The sequence below is a fragment of the Styela clava genome, chromosome 12, assembly GCF_964204865.1.
Source record: "Styela clava chromosome 12, kaStyClav1.hap1.2, whole genome shotgun sequence".
NCBI classification, from domain to species: Eukaryota; Metazoa; Chordata; class Ascidiacea; order Stolidobranchia; family Styelidae; genus Styela; species Styela clava.
The window spans coordinates 14,101,700-14,122,754 of record NC_135261.1 but is presented as its reverse complement, the minus strand read 5'-3'; the positions used below and the strand labels follow the sequence as shown (position 1 = coordinate 14,122,754).

The following is a 21,055-nucleotide window of genomic DNA, read 5'->3' as shown; positions in this document are numbered from 1 at the left end:
TAAATCAAGATCTATCCAAACAAAAAATAATTTTCAAGATTAGTCTTCTAACCTATTTTTTTAAAACATTCTGAATGATATTTAGAAGCTAAATATATATATCGGAAATATCGGTCCAAACTTAGCCGATACCGATACACTTCGAATTACGAAAAATTGGCCGATATTGCCGATACCGGTACATCGCTACATCTCTAGTGCGAAGGCCAAATACTAATAAAGAAAATAATGCATTTTTTTCAAACACGAATGATGGTATTATACCTCAAAAACGTTGGTAGCTTGAGTCAATCTTCAAAATCGGATGAGGGCTTTTGTCCATTGTTTTGTAGAAATAGAGATACCATATGACTCAGCACCATATTGAGATTGTCTAGAAAATACGTAATGGCCAAGATACCAACCGATTTTCTCAATTCACTGTGTATCCATTGTGTTGTTTTGCGTGCTTTTTTGTTTAGGGGAAATCAAAATATCTTTGCTTTGCCACTTTGCTTGGAAATCTTTGCCACAAACTGTACTTGAAATTCAAAAATGCCTTGATATTATATTTATTTACGTACACTAAATTCTTATTTCCACTCCTTAGTAAAACTGAGTTACATTTTATTAGTCGATTATGAATGAAGATGTCGTTCACGCAAATATTAACTTAAACCTTCTAGGTTTGTCATAAATACCTAGGATATCTCGTGCTCACAAGCAGAAAGCATCGCAAAACGCTATCACCGAGAAGTACGTGCACCCAGCGCACGATATATGTGGCAATATGTGTTCTCGATGAATTGTATTGAAAAAACTTATGTGTGACAGTCATTGACAGATCCAATAAAACGTGTATCTACTATCTATGCGAAGCTACACGCGGCTATTTTATGAGTTGCTTAAACGTGTAAACTTGTATATCTGCTATAAACTACAGATCATTTTGTATAATTAGTACGCTGGGTAATGGTCTCATAATATACAACTGTTTCAGTGGACCTTCGTCGAACCCATGGAAAAGCTTCATCAAACCCCAGGGATTCGATCGAACCCAAGTTAAAAAACACTGCTTTATATGCAAAAACCCAGGCACTAAACAGAAGGCGTCATTCTATAATTATTTATATTAGAATGTATCAAATTTCATATGGACTACGCGATGATCTTAGTTTAATTAAATTCAACTGAATGTAACTTATGAGTTGAAATTGATCAAGCTGGATCAGCCGTAAACGTGAATAACGTTACTGTAATAGTTGTACATAGCGACTTTCGCATAGCACACGTTAGCAAAATCAAAGCGGAAGCCGTCAACATCAAGAAAAGAATACTGCCAAGAACATAATAAAAAATGAATAATCTTCTTCCAATCTTTTAAGTTGTATGTTGGTTAAAGCTGTTCTAATGTTTTCCACCTTATTGTCTGATCTATTGCTAAACCTTCGCGATTCCATGCTAGATTTTGAGTTTCGAGCAATGAGATAACGTAAATCAGGGCTTCCCAACTCATCATCTTTAAATAAATTCAAGTTGAATTTATTGGTAAAAAAAACTAACAGAAGTCTCAGTGAGAACTTTTTGAATGCTCGTTATTCACAAGCGCCAATATCCAATTAAACACTAATCCAAGCACTAATCTAACAGGTGCTCTTCCAATTATTTCAGTTTTTCCAACAACATATGAGAAGTGCAAAAACTTTTATTAATGAAATAAATGTACTTATTTAATATAATTAGCACTTTATCTGTACCCAAAATCGCACTGTGGGAACCCTTGACGTAAATAAAAGGCGTTCATTTCGGGAAAAAACTATTTCTTTGGAAATCATTTATCGTAGTGCATCCCAACCAAATTCATTCCTCATTTTATTTTATTATTTTGAGGTATTATAGTCGCTTTTTGATAGTATTAGGAGCATCATTACTAAGTTTGAGTTGAGTTGCGCGAGACTAACTTCCTATCTTTTCTCTATGCCTTTATATTAGTGGATCCGTATGCGTATACTGCAAGGATACTGTAGCTGGAATAAACATGACTATTCTATTCAATTAAAGAGTCCAGCTGCACACTAACACAAATGTATTTCTGTACCGTTTCGTCCGACCAGAGTCAGACTTCCTCGGAAAAGCAGTTTACAACAATGGCAAAAAATAAATTTGGTAAATGGATTTGAAACATCAAATCAAGTATGACGTAATGCATAAACATTTAATTTGCATTTAGCCGTAAAAGTAATGATGGGAAAATTAGAACCACAAATATCAGTGGAGCTCATTTCAGATGTTCGAGGTTCTCTAAGTGCCCATAATTTTAATTACATTTAGTTACCCATCATTTTCGTAAATGCAATAATAAAACTTTTTTTTTTTAATTACATCTGAAATGAGCTCCACTGATATTTGTACGAAACGTTACAGAAATACATTTGTGTTAGTGTGCAGCTGGACTCTTTAATCATTACTAAAGTCGTATTAATAGCTCAGTGTTGTTAGATATTTACAAATGACGTTTTTTTTTCGTTAGCCAATGTTATGATACCCTACTCTGATAAACATTTGAACTCCCTACTCCATTGCCAGTTTAAAACCTTACAAGATTGTGATACAATACATACTGTTATTGGGTAAACTAATGCTGTTATCAAAAGTAGGAGTATGAGATTATCAATGAGGTATTTCTTTCGGTGCAAAAATAAGTCAGAATAATATATGTAATAACTAATGTCAACAACTCCAAGACCAAAATAAATTCCATACTGCCACGCCTTCTAATTTGTCATTCCACGAAGTTGTCGCAGCTCTTGGGCTCATTAATTGCAGCTTTTTTATAAACAGACCACGTAGGAGAAGAGCCACGCGTCACACATAAACTGTTAAACCGAGGAATTTTAGATTCATTTTTATTTGTATAAAACTGCTCATGCATTTAAATAGCAAAACGTGTATAGGCATAGATAGAGCACATTCTCAAGCCAGATTCATCATCACCTGCACTTGTATACAAAGCAATCATCTACATTGTTCTAAATAGCATTTTTCATTTAAACACAAAATATCAGAAAGTATATTGAATATAAATATTAAGTTTTGGGAATAATTCCGAGCAAGACGAAAAAACAAATATACCCACATTTATTTCACATTTTACTCTGGTTGTTAGCAGTCAATTCATTACCACTGAACTTGGCAATTATTGCTATTATACTGAATAATATTTGCAGTACTTATTGAGATATTGAGTTCGAGAGATAGTAATTAGGTATTAGAACAATAGAAATATGTTTTCATATATGTCAATTTTTGCGAACGTTTGTTTTTCTCAGATATTCTTTAGTGCGTTTGACTTTTTCATTCCTAGGATTTTCATTGGCCCAATCAGTGGCTTTCTTGACGGCCAACCTGTAATGTTCAATTGCTTCGCCAAGTTCATTGTTTTCGCTGTAGGCAAGTGCAGCATTGTGATGACAATGTCTGAATACTCGACGTTTTACGGCATCGTTGTTATATTCTTTTTCCATAAGTTGAATGACGGATAAGTTGACCGCCACAGATTTCTCTTGAATATCACAGTAGTAATAGCAGAGAGCGACGTTATATAAACACCAGATTTCGTTAATGAATTTCACTTTTGACTCTTCATCTGCAACGCATGGTACCAACTCAGACATCTCCAGCAGGAGGGGTAGAACACAACAGTTAATGACTTTTTTCATCATGTTGTCCTCTTTGGTGATTTTCTTAATAATTGATGTTATTTTTTCTACAGTCTCCTTTATTCCCAGAACAGAGAAATTGCGTTTTGCACTGATATGATGGAGTTTGGAAGCAACATAAAAACAGATGATAGAAATAATATTCAACTGTTTTTCCGCTAATATACTCCCCATGTTCATTACATCTTTTACTTTACCAACAAATTGTCGCAAAATATCATCTTCTATTACAAGTTCTTCTAAACTTTGCGTCTTCAGATGTTTGCATATTGAAGCCAGAGCATTTCTCACTCTGTCTCCACCTTCCATGTTCTTGTCGCGAATGTCTGTCTACCATTATCTTATTGTAGAGTGTCTCCCATGTTTTACTAACTACTGATAAAACGTTGGCCCAATCGTCTTTAATTTCTTCCGGTATTGCAACCACTGTCGAATAAAAAGTTGAATATATATGTTGACATTTTGTAACAAGCATAGAGCACGAAGTCTAAATCTGACCAATCAACCAGTAGAGTTTTGACTTATAGCACGTTGATTAATATTGATAAATGTCAATTTCTCAAAATAAAAAGAACTTATTCAGAACCTTCGTTTGACAAGAAAAAAAAATATGCAAAATTGAAGCACAATATTCTGTACCTTCTTTCCGGTATATGCGGATAAATTTGGACGCTTCTTCATTTTCATGTAATAGTGCTTCGTGTCCTTTATCAGCCATTTCGTTGAGTTGATATCTGTCCATCGTTTCTGTGCCTCCGCCAGAAGTTTGGCTTTCTGTGACCACAGAGAGTCGTTATTCCTACTTTCAACCATGAACAGCCGTTGTTCATGGCAACAAATATAAAGATAAAAATCGGTAGATAGGTTTGATTGGGATTGGGAACAAGTTACATTTATTGATAAAGAACTAAAAGAAGTCTCAGTGAGAACTTTGTAACTAACATCCCGATCCAATTTTAATCCAAGCACTAATCTAACATTTCCTCTTCCGTTCATTTCAGTTTATTCAACAACACACGAGAAGAGCAACAACTTGTACTTATTTAATATGATTAGCACTTTATCTGTTGACCCCCTGAGTTCCCGCCGTGGACCCCTGTGGGTCCACTTGGACCACGTTGAGAAGCCGTGAGGTAAATGAACCGTCATTTCGGGATCAAACTGTTTCGTTGGAAATCATTTATCATATCGCGTCCTAACCTAATTAATTTTTATGGTCGCTTCTTAATGGTATTGGAAGCATCATTACTAAGGTCGTGTTAATAGCTCAGTGTTGTTAGACAATTACAAATTTCCCTAGCCAATGTTATGATACCATACTCTCATAATCATTAGAACTCCCTACTCCATTATCAGTGTAAAACCTTACAAGATTGTGATACAATACATACGGTTATGGAGCAAATCAATGCTGTTATCAAAAGTAAGAGTATAAGATAATCAATAAGATATTTCTTTTGGAAGAAAAATAAGTCAGAATATATATGTAATAACTGAAGTCCAAATTTCCAAGATCAATCTAAATTCCGTACTCGCACGCCTTCTAATTTGTCAATCCCTGAAATTGCAGCAGTCTTTTGGCCTCAATAATTGTAGCGTATTTATAAACAGACCCCGTAATAGAAGAACCATGCATCACACACCTTCTGGCAAAAAAAATCAATCTTCACTCACTGAAAATTTCAAAGCAATTGGTCCAGTATTCGAAGAGAAAAGCGATTTTTTAAAAATGATGGAGACAAATAATAACAATACCAACATATTATTGAAACAATCGTTATGTCCAATAAACGTGTCCAATTATGCAAAACAAATCAAACCTCATCCTTTAACTTAAAAAAAACAAGCAAACATATCCGCTCATTGCGACAATTAAATTAGCACTACTCAACGGCAAACTTCTAACACTAAATAAATAGTAAACAGCCGACTGGCAATGATTCGAAATAATAAATAAACATGAATAAGGGAAAAGCCTGATAAAGGGTTTTGTTTACGCCGACAGGCCTATTCCTGCCCACGGACAGATGATGAAATTGTTTTAAAAAGGAATAATTTTATGAGCGGTCAACCATATAAGAAACCTCAATGAACGATATCTCCTAAAATAAACACGGTCAAATATATACAAAATAAAACAAAGAAACTTTGTCTATAACATGTTATGTCGAGATGCTAATTAATTAATTTAAGTCTCTGCTTAATTAAGATAGGTATTTAACCCGATGTCAGTCATTCAAAACTTGCACAAGGTTCTAAAATGCCAGCTCAAGCCTCATAAACGGCGCTCCAGAAGTGCGTGTACAAATATGGAGGTAACTAATTTGTTGGCCCACTTTACATCAAGGACTGAAACCTACGGTAAGGGGTATATGTACTTGGCCAACACAGGAAGTCCGATTTCAAAATATAACAAAAATAAGGAAAATCTTAATAAAGTTATGGCTTATTAACCCAAACTCAGTTCACATACTACGGGAATATTTATCCTATAAACTTATGGCATTGTGTAGAAATATGAACCAGCTTGCAATATTATTTACAATTACCAGAATAATAATGAACGTGAAAGACTTCTAACATTTTTCCACCCATGTTTGTTTTTTGCCTAGACATGGGCATTTGTCACAATATTTAAACATAGTATTTGCCTGAAGCAGCGGGCTAAGATTTTTTGCAATCTTGTAATTTTCATGGCATACGACGCATCTGTTATTGAAGCTGACGTTTGCTATCTGTGCCCAAATTGTGCGGTACTTACCCCCGTGTCTATTTGATACAGCAAACAGGAGATTTTATTATAACGATGACTTGTAATATCTTGTCACAATGTAATTGTTTGTCGGTCAATGGTACAGAACAGTCACTCTAAACTGCATGGTCAGCGAAAGTCATTTTGCTGTCACCGATTTTGACAGACCGATCTTGATGGGCGAAGTACCAACAGTTGAAAAGGTGGATTGGTCTTCTTGTACAAGAGCTTTTCTTACTTGTAATTTTGTAATTACTGTGACGTTTCCAGTTGGTTTTGATGAATTTGGCAGTTTTGTGAAGCTGGGTAATTTTTGCTGCCCAAACATACTTCTATAAAAAAACACGATCTGCATTGCGGTGATAACAATATTGTCATATCATCTCTATTGTACATATTGAATTATGTCCAGGTACGTTTTAATAATACTCCTACACCCCTCTCTTTGAAGTCTCAGATGGGCGATTTCATAAAAAATATAAAAAGGGTAGGATTTGGGTCAAGTCCCTGCTCCCTTGGCACAAATAGAAATAGCTACTCTGACTTCAAGTTTACTGGTGACGCGGTTTATTAATTTTCTATATTCAACTTATTATTTAGTATACTTGCGTGATTAACATACAGATCTTCCGTACAACGGAAATTTTTATATTAATTTATGGCATCATATTACATCAGTGGTTCTCAACCTGTGGTACGCGGAAGCTTTCCAAGTGGTACGCGAGCAGCTTTGAATAATTGCAACAATTAACTTTCGCGTTCGCTGAAATATGCTGTCAAAGCTTTCTATTTATTTTCCATACTGTATGTATTCACGGAATGGCGTTTATAGTGCTACCAGTACTTGTATTTAGAGATCGCCCTCCCCGCTACTGCCCGCTTTAAACGAAACGAGACGAGCATGTTTTTGCACTTAGTTCTGAAACGAAACGAGAAGAGCACGTTCTTGCACGTTTTTCGTGTAATGTCACGATGCGTCTGCATCGAGAAAAATCGGACAAGGCGAGTTAAAATCGATATACGGATGTTACAAGTGCTACCTGCAGGACGTATTGGTTGATCGGCATACTCTTAAGTTTTAAGGCTAATTCATCAGTAATTTTTTGATTGTTTATTTATACATTTCGAAGCGAAAGTATACCTCCGAATACATCAAATATGGGTTCATTGCTATTGAGCAGAATGGAGAAAGTTTACCGCAGTGCGTGGTCTGCATGAAAACCCTTTCAAATTCAGTAATAAAACCGAGTTTGCTTAAACGACATCTAGAATCCAATCACGCAGATAAAAAGAACCACGATAAAAGTTATTTTGAGCGACTCAGGGAACATGTGAAGCGACAGCGCATAGACCAGAGAGGTCAGTTTCACCAAACGAATGCGGGGATTGTGAAGTCATCCTATGAAGTATTTCTTCTCGTGGCTCAAAACAAGAAAGCTCATACCATCGCGGAATTGCTTGTTTTGCCAGCAGCAAGAATATAAGTCAGAAACCTGATTGGCAAAGAGTCCCTGGCAAAGTTAGATCGTGTATCGCTTTCTAACGATACTGTGAAACACGGATCAAAGTAATGTCCCTTGATATCGAAGATCAAGTGATTGCTGGAATGAAAGGATCGATGTTTGGGGTTTTGCTATACAACTTGATGAATCGACTGATGTCACCAAGTGTTCTCAATTACTCGTTTAGGTCCGCTTTATTCAGAATAATTCTGTGCAAACAGAATTATTACTGAGCACGGATCTGTCAGCTACAACAAAGGGAATCGATGTCTTCAACGTTTTGGCCGAACTCTTCACCCAAAATGACCTGGATTAGGGCAAGTTGGTTGGATGCACAACTGATGGTGCTCCATCCTTGCTTGGTCGAATTTCAGGGTTCTAATCGCATGTTAAAACCGTATCCCCACGCGCCACATTTGTTCACTGCTTCATCCACAGGTTTGCTCTTTTTGCCGAGGTGCTCCCTCGAGATCTACTGTCATGCTTGGATCGAATAATAAAAATGGTGAATTACGTCAAAACATCTGCTCTTAACACTCGACTGTTTGCAAGATTGTGTGAAGATTTGAATTCAGATCACGGGATCTCGCGGAAATATCACTTGAAGAGTCTTTGAACATCGACAAGAACTGTTCACATTTTTCCAGGAGACAAGATTTCAAAAGGATTTGGAAAACGAGGAGTTTATATTACAGTTGGCTTACTTATCGGATACTTTTTAATCTCTTAACGATGTGAATCGTTCGTTGCAAGGGCCAGACAGATCAATCCAAGACTTTGTCTCTAAGCTTGAAGTGTTCGTTCGGAAGCTGGACATTTGGATGAAAAATGTGGAGAGCAAACGTTACGGAATGTTCGAATTCCTCACCACCGTTTCGTGGGAACCAAATGAAAAATTGTCTCAAGAAATTGCAGAACATCTAAGATTGCTAATAACGGAACTGATGCATTACTTTCCGCATACAATATGCTGCCCATATATGGTTAATCCGATTTTTGTCAATCCCGCACTTCTACCTGTTGGAACTGGTGAACAAGAAGAGATAATTGATATCCAAGCTGATGAAACTGCAAAAAATGAGCTCAGAGAATGCTCTTCATCACGAATCAATTTCTGGCTAAAATTGTCTTCTAGTTACCCGACACTGGCCCGTAATGCTGTTCCTCAACTATTGGTTTTTCCCTCCACTTGGGAGTGCGACCAGGGTTTCTCAGCCATGATGACAATTAAACCAAGAGCAGAAATTGCCTAAATGAGCCTGGACATGATTTTCGATGTGCTGTGAGTGTAGTCAAACCATGGTTAACTGAATATTCACTGAACTTATTTCCAACTATCTATAATCAAAAGAATTATGGTAACACCTAGTACATTGTGAGCTATTTTGGACAAATCCCACTCGAAAAAATACATTACCTGAAAATCGAAATTTGAACGTTGCACAGTTGAAATTCAGATTAAAATCTATTATAACGAACTGTGGCATATTTGAAAGCTCTGTTACCTTTCAGCGGCTGTATTCCTAATTAACAAATGGGATACAACTCGTTATTGAGACTCGTGGAAATGTGGGAATTAGGACAACTTTCTATACCGCAAGTCCAAGTCGCTCATGCCGATACCACTTTATTTTGTTTTCCACTTTCATTCTCTTTGTTCTCCAGTTTGAATTATATGATTAAGCAAACTCACGGTCATCAGAACACGAAACTTTGCATTCAATGGGAAAGGAAAAGTTTATTGCCTTTCTAGACCGTGCTATTGGATTTAATTCTGCGGGAACTTGAGTTTTCATAACCGCCGATTCTTCTTCCCGTTCCCGAAATGGTAACTATATTTGCTTAAAAAATGGTTAATTAATCAGGTGAAGCTTCGATTTAAAACAAGGGCTTGTTTTGAATCAATTTGCTTTATTGAAATAACCCTTGCATAGCCGTGAAACCGCATAAGCTGCCAGAATTATATTTTTAGCAATGTAAGTAAAAATTCTTGTATTGTATCTTTGCAAGTTTGTATCTAAACCAAAGTCATACGATTTTAACAGGAATATTTATCCGAGATACCAGAGAGACGTTTCGAGTGAGAAAAATCATGAAACTTATTTAATCAAGGGCAGCCATCGGCAAAACGAGTGCGTTATGATAATGAGGAATATACTAAGAATATACATCGGCGGTGACCTGATTTATTAAACGACGAGACAGGCTATGCTAATTGCAAGACCCCTCTGATGCAATGATGTCAAAAAAAACAATCTGTTATGACCCCATTATAAGGATTTCGAGTTTCTGTATCGACTTTTTTCTCATAAAATAAAGGCATTATTACGGTTAAAATTGTTCGGTTAATTTATGCTTATTTATGTTGTTAAGGTTAAAGTGATAGAGTTTTCCAAAGTTATACAAACTCATTCATTCGGTCGTATTTCAATTTTGGTTCTCGTCACAGGGTCGTTTACGTAATGTCTTATCTGTTGCGTCTCTTTGCGCCAATCACGTTTGTGAACGCCTTGAACTCAAGCTTGAGAAGGCATGTATAGGCCTTCAGTAAACATCTACCTATTCAATACAAAAAAAATCGGAACTCCCGAAGTATGTGAACCAAGATGGCGGACAACAGAACGTAGTATGTGTACCAGGTTGGGGTAAGCCATAATTTCAGGTACAACTACTACGGAAGTCACTTGGCTAGTCGTCGAACTTGTAATAGATCTAAAATAGGGAAAATTGGAATAAAGTTACTCCCTAACCCTAACCTGCTACACAGACTACGTTCTGGTGTACGCAGCTGCAAAGTTGATATGGATCTGGTATGATAACTGATAAGTAGTATTTGTAGCTGTTGGATTTGGCTGTTGAAAATGGTTATTTCGTATTTTTCCGTTGGCTGTACGTATAGTACTATTATAGACAACGAAATGGATCTTCAGTTATATTCCACTGTTTTCAAAAGATCCGGAAAGTCGCGCAATGTGGAAATCATCTATTTGCAGGACTGCTTGGTGTCCAAAAGTCATCTCACTTGTGTTTCACTGTTTGCGGACAGCACTTCGATGATGGTGAGTGATAATGTGCCGTTATCAATTTCTTTAAATATTCATAAGCTCCCTCATTTCAATGGAAAGCAGATGACAAACTACTGTTATTGGCAGGCCTAGGCGTAAGCTTACTTGCAGACTTGACTTGTGTAAGGAATTAATCATCAATTGTCATAAGGTATTGTTTCCATAGTTAGCAGGTAATCTATTATTAAGTTTGAAAGGTTGAATAGATAACTGAAGTTCAACACCAGTGGTCACGAGAAAAAATAACCGGAATTCAATGGAATTCGCCATCTAGGAATACGCTCGTTATTACGACCCTCGCCCACCATTCAAGTCCATGCTTCTGAAAACAAATAACTGGCTAACTAATCCCAACATAGAATGGTAATCGTATGAGAGACTGTGGTTCGCCATATGTTTAGTTGTTGCACCTGGTAAAAAAGATATGCTGCCCGGAATCAAATTCATTTACGAATAGTGTTTGTGGTGGGACATGGACATAAATTTCACACCACTCGATTGTTAGATTTTATGAAAACTCTACAATTAAAACAAAGCTAGTGCAGGATCATGATATCGAATGAATATGTATCCATTACCTCACAGATATGGGTGCGACCATGGAATAGATGGATGGCAAAGTATAAGTTGCTATAAGACCACAGTGGCACAAGACCTCAGCCTGCGTGACTTGATAATACATCCTCAGTATCCATTTATTGATGCTTATCGTATAGACAAAGTAACTTGTGATTACTGTGGATTGATGGAGATAAAGTGTCCATTTTGTTTTTGTTTCGATGGGTCTGGTGGTGAAGGTTTCAGTCTAAAGTTGGTTTCAGTCTAAAGTTGGACATCGATACTACAACCAAATACAGTTGCCGATGAAACTTAGCGAGGCGTAATATTCCGACTTTGTGATCTGGAAGAAAATTCTAATGGGTAGCCGGCTAGCCGCAACCTTTTGTTTAAAGAATATTATGAGATATGATTAAGAGTCTGAACTTTCATTTGAGAGGGGTGTAACCCAAGCTAATTTGCAAATGGTATTCCTGGTACCAAATGTATCACACACTTTACAGTAATTATAAATTATATTTGAAAAATAAAGCACATTAAAAATGTATTTTCAAAAAACAATTGGTTTTATCTGCAGATACCAGGTTTATATTGAGATTGATCATTTTAATGCTAAATTTTCCTTAGTCAAAAGGCACACTTGATTCGCAAAGATTTATGAATGCGCACAGTACATCAATTTGTCTAATGTTTTGATTCCATAGGCAGGATGTTGTGGATCGGTGCAGCTCAGGATGGGATATTTTTGCTCATAAATGCACATTACGTGTTTCACATGAATCCATCGTGCTCAGATTCGACTGTTTTCAAGGTCTGAAGGCTCCAACTGATTAATATTATTGGTACACAAGAGAACTTTCAATGTGGCATGCATGGGTCAGTTGGAGTCACTAACATCAAGATATCTATAGGCAAGGATAAGATAACCTGGAAGTAACATGCCATAATTTAGAGTAAAAAATGTATCTGCCTCCACAGCTCATATTTTACAGTGTTATGGTTCTAGTGAAAAAGGGTATAGGCGGCTTCTTTTAAGTGTGGTAGGTCTAGATGAAAGACACATTAAATGTTTATGCTAACAACTGCAAAGTGATATTGCAACGCATACAAGGCAACAGAATTTGTTGAAATGGTCCTGCCTTTTTTTAAAACCCCCCTTTTTCTAACTATTCTTTTCCGAAATGGCGATGGCGAAAATTCAAATATTGATGGGACAGAAGCAGCTGATAATGGGTTATCTCTCCTTTTTCCTGAAAAGAAATTAAACACTAATCATCATTTGACAGTGCCAACTGCCAAGTTTGTGTATCAGACCGGTAATAGATTACCTGCTAACTAACAAAACAATCAGACAACACCTTCTGACCATTAATGAAGATTTCCTTCCAATTTAAAACGCAAATATGCCTACCAATGTCGGTAGTTTTTAGGATAGGATTTATCTGGTGAGGGAGGATTGCAAGGTGCAACATCGTACGATTACCATTCTATGTCGGGATTAGTTAGCCAGTTATTTTTTTCAGAAGCATGGACTTGATGGTGGGGGGATGTCGTAATCGACCAGCGGTCGTGTGAACCACCCTCAGTGGAAAGCGAGCTGCAATCCTCTACGCCTAGCCCAGGCCTATCAATAACAGTAGTTTGTCATCTGCTTTCCATTGAAATGAGGGAGCTTATGAATATTTAGAGAAATTGATAACGGCACATTATCACTCACCATCAACAAAGTGCTGTCCGCAAACAGTGAAACACAAGCGAGATGACCTCTGGACTTGACACCAAGCAGTCCTGCCAATAAATGATATCCACATTGCAGGACGTTCCGGATTTTTTGAAAACAGTGGCATATAACTGAAGATCCATTTCGTTGTCTATAGTACTATACGTACAGCCAACGGAACAATACGAAATAACCATTTTCAACAGCCAACCTTACAACTGACAGGAGCCAAATGGACGTTTTTGTTTTTTTGCCGTCCAGTAAACAAAGTCACGTGACCCGTGCAAGTTCTCTATAAGTTGAGTGAAAAAGCGGGTGTGAAGTAGAGATGTACCGATACCACTTTTGCCGCCGATACCGATACCAGTTAAAAAATCCGATACTGATACGCCGATATTCGGAAACGACCGATATTCCGATACTATGTAATTATCACCTCAATTGTGCTGGGCGGACGGCTTAAAACAATAGTCTTTGAGCATTATTAATAGTGCACATTTTTTCGGATCAAAAAAGAGGAATGTCACATAATAAGATGTAGATGTTTGGGATCCAAATGCGTTAATTGGTTCAGATGCATTGAGAACTGGCGCTAGTTATCTCGGTGCTTTATTAGAAAACTAGTAGGATTTGGCTACTGTTGGTGGTAAAAAAAAATGTTTAGCCTACTTATCGTATGAAACTGATACATTGAGTAACGTGCGTAGGATTTTGGGCCAATATAACGTCGTATTTTGAATTTTACACATCGGAACATCCATTAATATTCGATTGATATAATTCTCCATAATTACCATGTAATATTAGAAATTTTAATATAAAAATTCGGTAGAGAAAATACCCAAATTGATTGACCCAGTTTGACTGATAAATGGCTTAAAACAGGTCAGTCAGCGGGTGTGGGAACGGAACGTGCAATCGCTCATAAATCATGATCTATCCAAACAAAAAATAATTATCAAGATTAGTATTCTAACCTATTTTTTTAAAACATTCTGAATGATATTTAGAAGCTAAATATATATATCGGAAATATCGGTCCAAACTTAGCCGATACCGATACACTTCGGATACCGAAAAATTGGCAGATATCGCCGATACCGGTACATCGCTACACCTCTAGTGTGAAGGCCAAATACTAATAAAGAAAATATTGCATTTTTTTAGACACGAAAGATGATATTATGCCTCAAAAACGTTGGTAGCTTGAGTCAATCTTCAAAATTGCATAAGGGCTTTTGTCCATTGTTTTGTAGAAATAGAGATACCATATGACTCAGCACCATATTGAGATTGTCTAGAAAATACGTAATGGCTATGAGATGACACCCAAGATAACAACCGATTTTCTCAATTCACTGTGTATTCATTGTGTTGTTTTGCGTGCTTTTTTGTTTAAGGGAAATCAAAATATCTTTGCTCTGCCACTTTGCTTGGAAATCTTTGCCACAAACAGTACTTTAAATTCAAACATGCCTTGATATTATATTTATTTACGTACACTTATCTTCTTATTTCCACTCATTAGTAAAACTGAGTTACATTTTATTAGTCGATTATGAATGAAGATGTCGTTCACGCAAATATTAACTTAAACCTTCTAGGTTTGTCATAAATACTTACGATATCTCGTGCTCACAAGCAGAAAGCATCGCAAAACGCTATCACCGAGAAGTACGTGCACCCAGCGCACGATATATGTGGCAATATGTGTTCTCGATGAATTGTATTGAAAAAACTTATGTGTGACAGTCATTGACAGATCCAATAAAACGTGTATCTACTATCTATGCGAAGCTACACGCGGCTATTTTATGAGTTGCTTAAACGTGTAAACTTATATATCTGCTATAAACTACAGATCTTTTTGTATAATTAGTACGCTGGGTGATGATCTCATAATATACAACTGTTTCAGTGGACCTTCGTCGAACCCATGGAAAAGCTTCATCGCACCCCAGCGATTCGATCGAACCCAAGTTAAGAAACACTGTTTATACGCAAAAACCCCTGCACTAAACAGAAGGCGTCATTCTATAATTATTTATATTAGAATGTATCAAATTTCATATGGACTACGCGATGATCTTAGATTAATTAAATTCAACTGAATGTGACTTATGAGTTGAAATTGATCAAGCTGGATCAGCCGTAAACGTGAATAACGTTACTGTAATAGTTGTACATGGCGACTTTCGCATAGCACACGTTAGCAAAATCAAAGCGGAAGCCGTCAACATCAAGAAAAGAATACTGCCAAGAACATAATAAAAAATGAATAATCTTCTTCCAATCTCTTAAGTTGTATGTTGGTTAAAACTGTTCTAATGTTTTCCACCTTATTGTCTGATCTATTGCTAAACCTTCGCGATTCCATGCTAGATTTTGAGTTTCGAGCAATGAGATAACGTAACTCATCATCTTTAAATAAATTCAAGTTGAATTGAATTGAACAGAAGTCTCAGTGAGAACTTTTTGAATGCTCGTTATTCACAAGCGTCAAGATCCAATTTAACACTAATCCAAGTACTAATCTAACAGGTGCTCTTCCGATTATTTCAGTTTTTCCAACAACATATGAGAAGTGCAAAAACTTTTATTAATGAAATAAATGTACTTATTAATATAATTAGCACTTTATCTGTACCGTAAAATCGCACTGTGGGAACCCTTGACGTAAATAAAAGACTTCATTTCGGGAAAAAAACTATTTCTTTGGAAATCATTTATCGTATTGCATCCTAACCAAATTCATTCCTCATTTTATTTTATTATTTTGAGGTATTATAGTCGCTTTTTGATAGTATTAGCAGCATCATTACTAAGTTTGAGTTGGGTTGCGCGAGCCTAACTTCCTATCTTTTCTCTATGCCTTTATGCTAGTGGATCCGTATGCGTATACTGCAAGGATACTGTAGCTGGAATAAACATGACTATTCTATTCAATTAAAGAGTCCAGCTGCACACTATCACAAATGTATTTCTGTACCGTTTCGTCCGACCAGAGTCAGACTTCCTCAGACAACAGTTTACAACAATGGCAAGAAATAAATTTGGTAAATGAATTTGAAACATCAAATCAATTATGACGTAATGCATAAACATTTAATTTGCATTTAGCCGTAGAAGTAATGATGGGAAAATTAGAACCACAAATATCAGTGGAGCTCATTTCAGATGTTCGTGATTCTCTAAGTGCCCATAATTTTAATTACATTTAGTTACCCATCATTTTCGTAAATGCAATAATAAAACTTTTTTTTTTAATTACATCTGAAATGAGCTCCACTGATATTTGTACGAAACGTTACAGAAATACATTTGTGTTAGTGTGCAGCTGGACTCTTTTATCATAACTAAGGTCGTATTAATAGCTCAGTGTTGTTAGATATTTACAAATGACGTTTTTTTTTCGTATGCCAATGTTATGATACCCTACTCTCATAATCATTTGAACTCCCTACTCCATTGCCAGTTTAAAACCTTACAAGATTGTGATACAATACATACTGTTATTGGGTAAACTAATGCTGTTATCAAAAGTAGGAGTATGAGATTATCAATGAGGTATTTCTATTGGTGCAAAAATAAGTCAGAATAATATATGTAATAACTAATGTCAACAACTCCAAGACCAAAATAAATTCCATACTGCCACGCCTTCTAATTTGTCATTCCACGAAGTTGCCGCAGCCTCTTGGGCTCATTAATTGCAGCTTTTTTATAAACAAACCACGTAGGAGAAGAGCCACGCGTCACACATAAACTGTTAAACCGAGGAATTTTAGATTCATTTTTATTTGTATGAAACTGGTCATGCATTTAAATAGCAAAACGTGTATAGGCATAGATAGAGCACATTCTCAAGCCAGATTCATCATCACCTACACTTGTATACAAAGCAATCATCTACATTGTTCTAAATAGCATTTTTCATTTAAACACAAAATATCAGAAAGTATATTGATTATAATTATTAAGTTTTGTGAATAATTCCGAGCAAGACGAAAAAACAAAAATACCCACATTTATTTCACATTTTACTCTGGTTGTTAGCAGTCAATTCATTACCACTGAACTGGGCAATTATTGCTATTATACTTTTGAATAATATTTGCAGTGCTTATTGAGATATTGAGTTCGAGAGATAGTAATTAGGTATTAGAACAATAGAAATATGTTTTCATATATGTCAATTTTTTCGAACGTCTGTTTTTCTCAGATATTTTTTCGTGCGTTTGACTTTTTCATTCCTATGAATTTCATTGGCCCAATCAGTGGCTGTCTTATAAGACTCGACGGCCAACCTGTAATGTTCAATTGCTTCGCCAAATTCATTGTTTTCGCTGTAGGCAATTGCAGCATTGTGATGACAATGTCTGAATACTCGACGTTTTACGGCATCGTTGTTATATTCTTTTTCCATAAGTTGAATGACGGATAAGTTGACCGACACAGATTTCTCTCGAATATCACAGTAGTAATAGCAGAGAGCGACGTTATATAAACACCAGACTTTGTTAATGAATTTCACTTTTGACTCTTCATCTGCAACGCATGGTACCAACTCAGACATCTCCAGCAGGAGGGGTGGAACACAACAGTGAATGACTTTTTTCATCATTTTGTCCTCTTTGGTGATTTTCTTAATAATTGATGTTATTTCTTCTACAGTCTCCTTTATTCCCAGAACAGAGAAATTGCGTTTTGTACTGATGTGATGGAGTTTGGAAGCAACATAAAAACAGATGATAGAAAGAATATTCAACTGTTTTTCCTCTAATATACTCCCCATGTTCATTACATCTTTTACTTTACCAACAAATTGTCGCAAAAAATCATCTTCTATTACAAGTTCTTCTAAACTTTGCGTCTTCAGATGTTTGCATATTGAAGCCAGAGCATTTCTCTCTCTGTCTCCACCTTCCATGTTCTTGTCGCGAATGTCTGTCTACCATTATCTTATTGTAGAGTGTCTCCCATGTTTTACTAACTACTGATGAAACGTTGGCCCAATCGTCTTTAATTTCTTCCGGTATTGCAACCACTGTCGAATAAAAAGTTGAAGATATATGTTGACATTTTATAACAAGCATAGAGCACGAAGTCTAAATCTAACCAATCAACCAGTATAGTTTTGACATATAGCACGTTGATTAATATTGATAAATGTCAATTTCTCAAAATAAAAAGAACTTATTCAGAACATCTGATTTGACAAGAAAAAAAAATATGCAAAATTGAACCATATTATTCTGTAACTTCTTTCCGGTATATGCTGATAAATTTGGACGCTTCTTCATTTTCATGTAAAAGTGCTTCGTGTCCTTTATCAGCCATTTTGTTGATTTGATATCTGTCCATCGTTTCTGTGCCTCCGCCAGAAGTTTTTCTTTCTGTGACCACAGAGAGTCGTTATTCCTACTTTCAACCATGAACAGCCGTTGTTCATGGCAACACATATAAAGATGAAAATCGGTAGAAAGGTTTGATTGGGATTGGGAACAAGTTACATTTATTGATAAAGGACTAACAGAAGTCTCAGTGAGAACTTTGTAACTAACATCAAGATCCAATTTTAATCCAAGCACTAATCTAACATTTTCTCTTCCATTCATTTCAGTTTATCCAACAACACACGAGAAGAGCAACAACTTATTAATATTAACAACTTATTAATATAATTAGCACTTTATCTGTTGACCCCCTGAGTTCCCGCTTTGGACCCCTGTGGGTCTACTTGGACCACGTTGAGAAGTGTGAGGTAAATGAACCGTCATTTCGGGATCAAACTGTTTCGTTGGAAATCATTTATCATATCGCGTCCTAACCTAATTAAGTACTATAGTCGCTTCCTAATGGTATTGGAAGCATCATTACTAAGGTCGTGTTAATAGCACATTGTTGTTAGATAATTACAAATTTCCCTAGCCAATGTTACGATACCATACTCTCATAATCATTAGAACTCCCTACTCCATTACCAGTGTAAAACCTTACAAGATTGTGATACAATACATACGGTTATGGAGCAAACCAATGCTGTTATCAAAAGTAAGAGTATAAGATAATCAATAAGATATTTCTTTTGGAGGAAAAATAAGTCAGAATATATATGTAATAACTGAAGTCCAAATCTCCAAGATCAATCTAAATTCTGTACTGGCACGCCTTCTAATTTGCCAATCCCTGAAATTGCAGCAGTCTTTTGGCCTCAATAATTGTAGCGTATTTATAAACAGACCCCGTAATAGAAGAACCACGCATCACACATAAACTGTTGAACCGAGCAATTTTCGATTCATTTTTATTTGTATAAAACTGCTAATGCATTTGAATAGCAAAACGTGTATATGCAAAGATATAGCACATTCTGAAGCTAGATTCGCCATCACCTACACTTGTATACAAAGCAATCATCTACATTGTTCTGAATAGCATTTTTCATTTAAACACAAAATATTAGAAAGTATATTGAATATAAATATTAAGTTTTGTGAATAATTCCGAGCAAGGACGAAAAAACAAAATTACCACATTCAGCTACTTAAGCTTTGGCGCTGGTCTAACTTTTTTTTACACTTTACTCTGGTTATTAGCAGTCTATTCATTAACACTGAACTGTACGTAATAGAACAAGTGAAACGTGTTTTCATGTATATAATTATATATATGTCAATTTTTGCGTATTCTGCTCTTCTCAGATATTCTTTCGTGAGTTTGACTTTTTCATTCATATGGTTTTCACTGGCCCAATCAGTGGCTTTCTCATAAGACTCGACGGCCACCCTGTAATGTTCAATTGCTTCACCAAATTGATTGTTTTCGCTGTAAGCAAGTGCAGCATTGTGATGACAATGTCCGAATACTCGACGTTTGACGGCGTCGTTGTTATATTCCTTTTCCATAAGTTGAGTGACGGATAAGTTGACCGTCACAGATTTCTCTCGAATATCACAGTAGTAATAGCAGAGAGCGACGTTATATAAACACCAGACTTCGTTAATAAATTTCACTTTTGGCTCTGCATCTGCAACGCATGGTACCAACTCAGACATCTCCAGCAGGAGGGGTAGAACACAACAGTGAATGACTTTTTCCATCATGTTGTCCTCTTTGGTGATTTTCTTAATAATTAATGTTATTTTTTCTACAGTCTCCTTTATTCCCAGAACAGAGAAATTGCGTTTTGTACTGATGTGATGCAGTTTTGCAGCAACATAAAAACAGATGATAGAAAGAATATTCAACTGTTTTTCCGCTAATATACTCCCCATGTTCATTACATCTTTTACTTTACCGACAAATTGTCGCACAAAATAATCTTCTATTACAAGTTCTTCTAAACTTTGCGTCTTCAGATGTTTGCATATTGAAGCCAGAGCATTTCTCACTCTGTCTCCACCTTTCATGTTCTTGTCGCGAATGTCTACCATTATTTTATTGTAGAGTGTCTCCCATGTTTTACTAACTACTGATAAAACGTTGGCCCAATCGTCTTTAATTTCTTCCGGTATTGCAACCACTGTCGAATAAAAAGTTGCAGATATATGTTGACATTTTATAACAAGCATAAAGCACGAAGTCTAAATCTAACCAATCAGAAAGTAGAGTTTTGGCATATAGCGCGTTGATTAATATTGATAAATGTCAATTTCTCAAAGAAAGAACCTATTCAGAACCTCCGATTTGACAAGAAAAAAAAATATACGAAATTGAAGCATATTATTCTAAATTTGGAAGCTTCTTCATTTTCATGT

At 36.1% G+C, this 21,055-nt stretch overlaps 2 protein-coding genes and 2 pseudogenes across 2 annotated transcripts; 2 read left to right on the top strand and 2 right to left on the bottom strand.

Moving 5' to 3' along the window:
* Positions 1-3,278: 3,278 nt before the first annotated feature.
* LOC144430600 (uncharacterized) lies at positions 3,279-5,805 on the bottom strand. Its single transcript, XM_078118613.1, has 2 exons — positions 4,338-5,805; positions 3,279-4,124 (listed from the first exon to the last, which is right to left on the bottom strand). The coding sequence occupies exon 2, from the start codon at positions 4,005-4,007 to the stop codon at positions 3,279-3,281; it is 729 nt and encodes a 242-aa protein (XP_077974739.1). The 5' UTR covers positions 4,008-4,124; positions 4,338-5,805.
* Positions 5,806-6,854: 1,049 nt separating this feature from the next.
* On the top strand, positions 6,855-8,185 carry LOC144430599 (zinc finger BED domain-containing protein 5-like; annotated as a pseudogene).
* Positions 8,186-8,254: 69 nt separating this feature from the next.
* LOC144430598 (zinc finger BED domain-containing protein 5-like) lies at positions 8,255-9,321 on the top strand (annotated as a pseudogene).
* Positions 9,322-17,075: 7,754 nt separating this feature from the next.
* Positions 17,076-19,289, bottom strand: LOC144430778 (uncharacterized). Its single transcript, XM_078118860.1, has 2 exons — positions 18,542-19,289; positions 17,076-18,342 (listed from the first exon to the last, which is right to left on the bottom strand). The coding sequence occupies exon 2, from the start codon at positions 18,223-18,225 to the stop codon at positions 17,488-17,490; it is 738 nt and encodes a 245-aa protein (XP_077974986.1). The 5' UTR covers positions 18,226-18,342; positions 18,542-19,289; the 3' UTR covers positions 17,076-17,487.
* Positions 19,290-21,055: the final 1,766 nt, after the last annotated feature.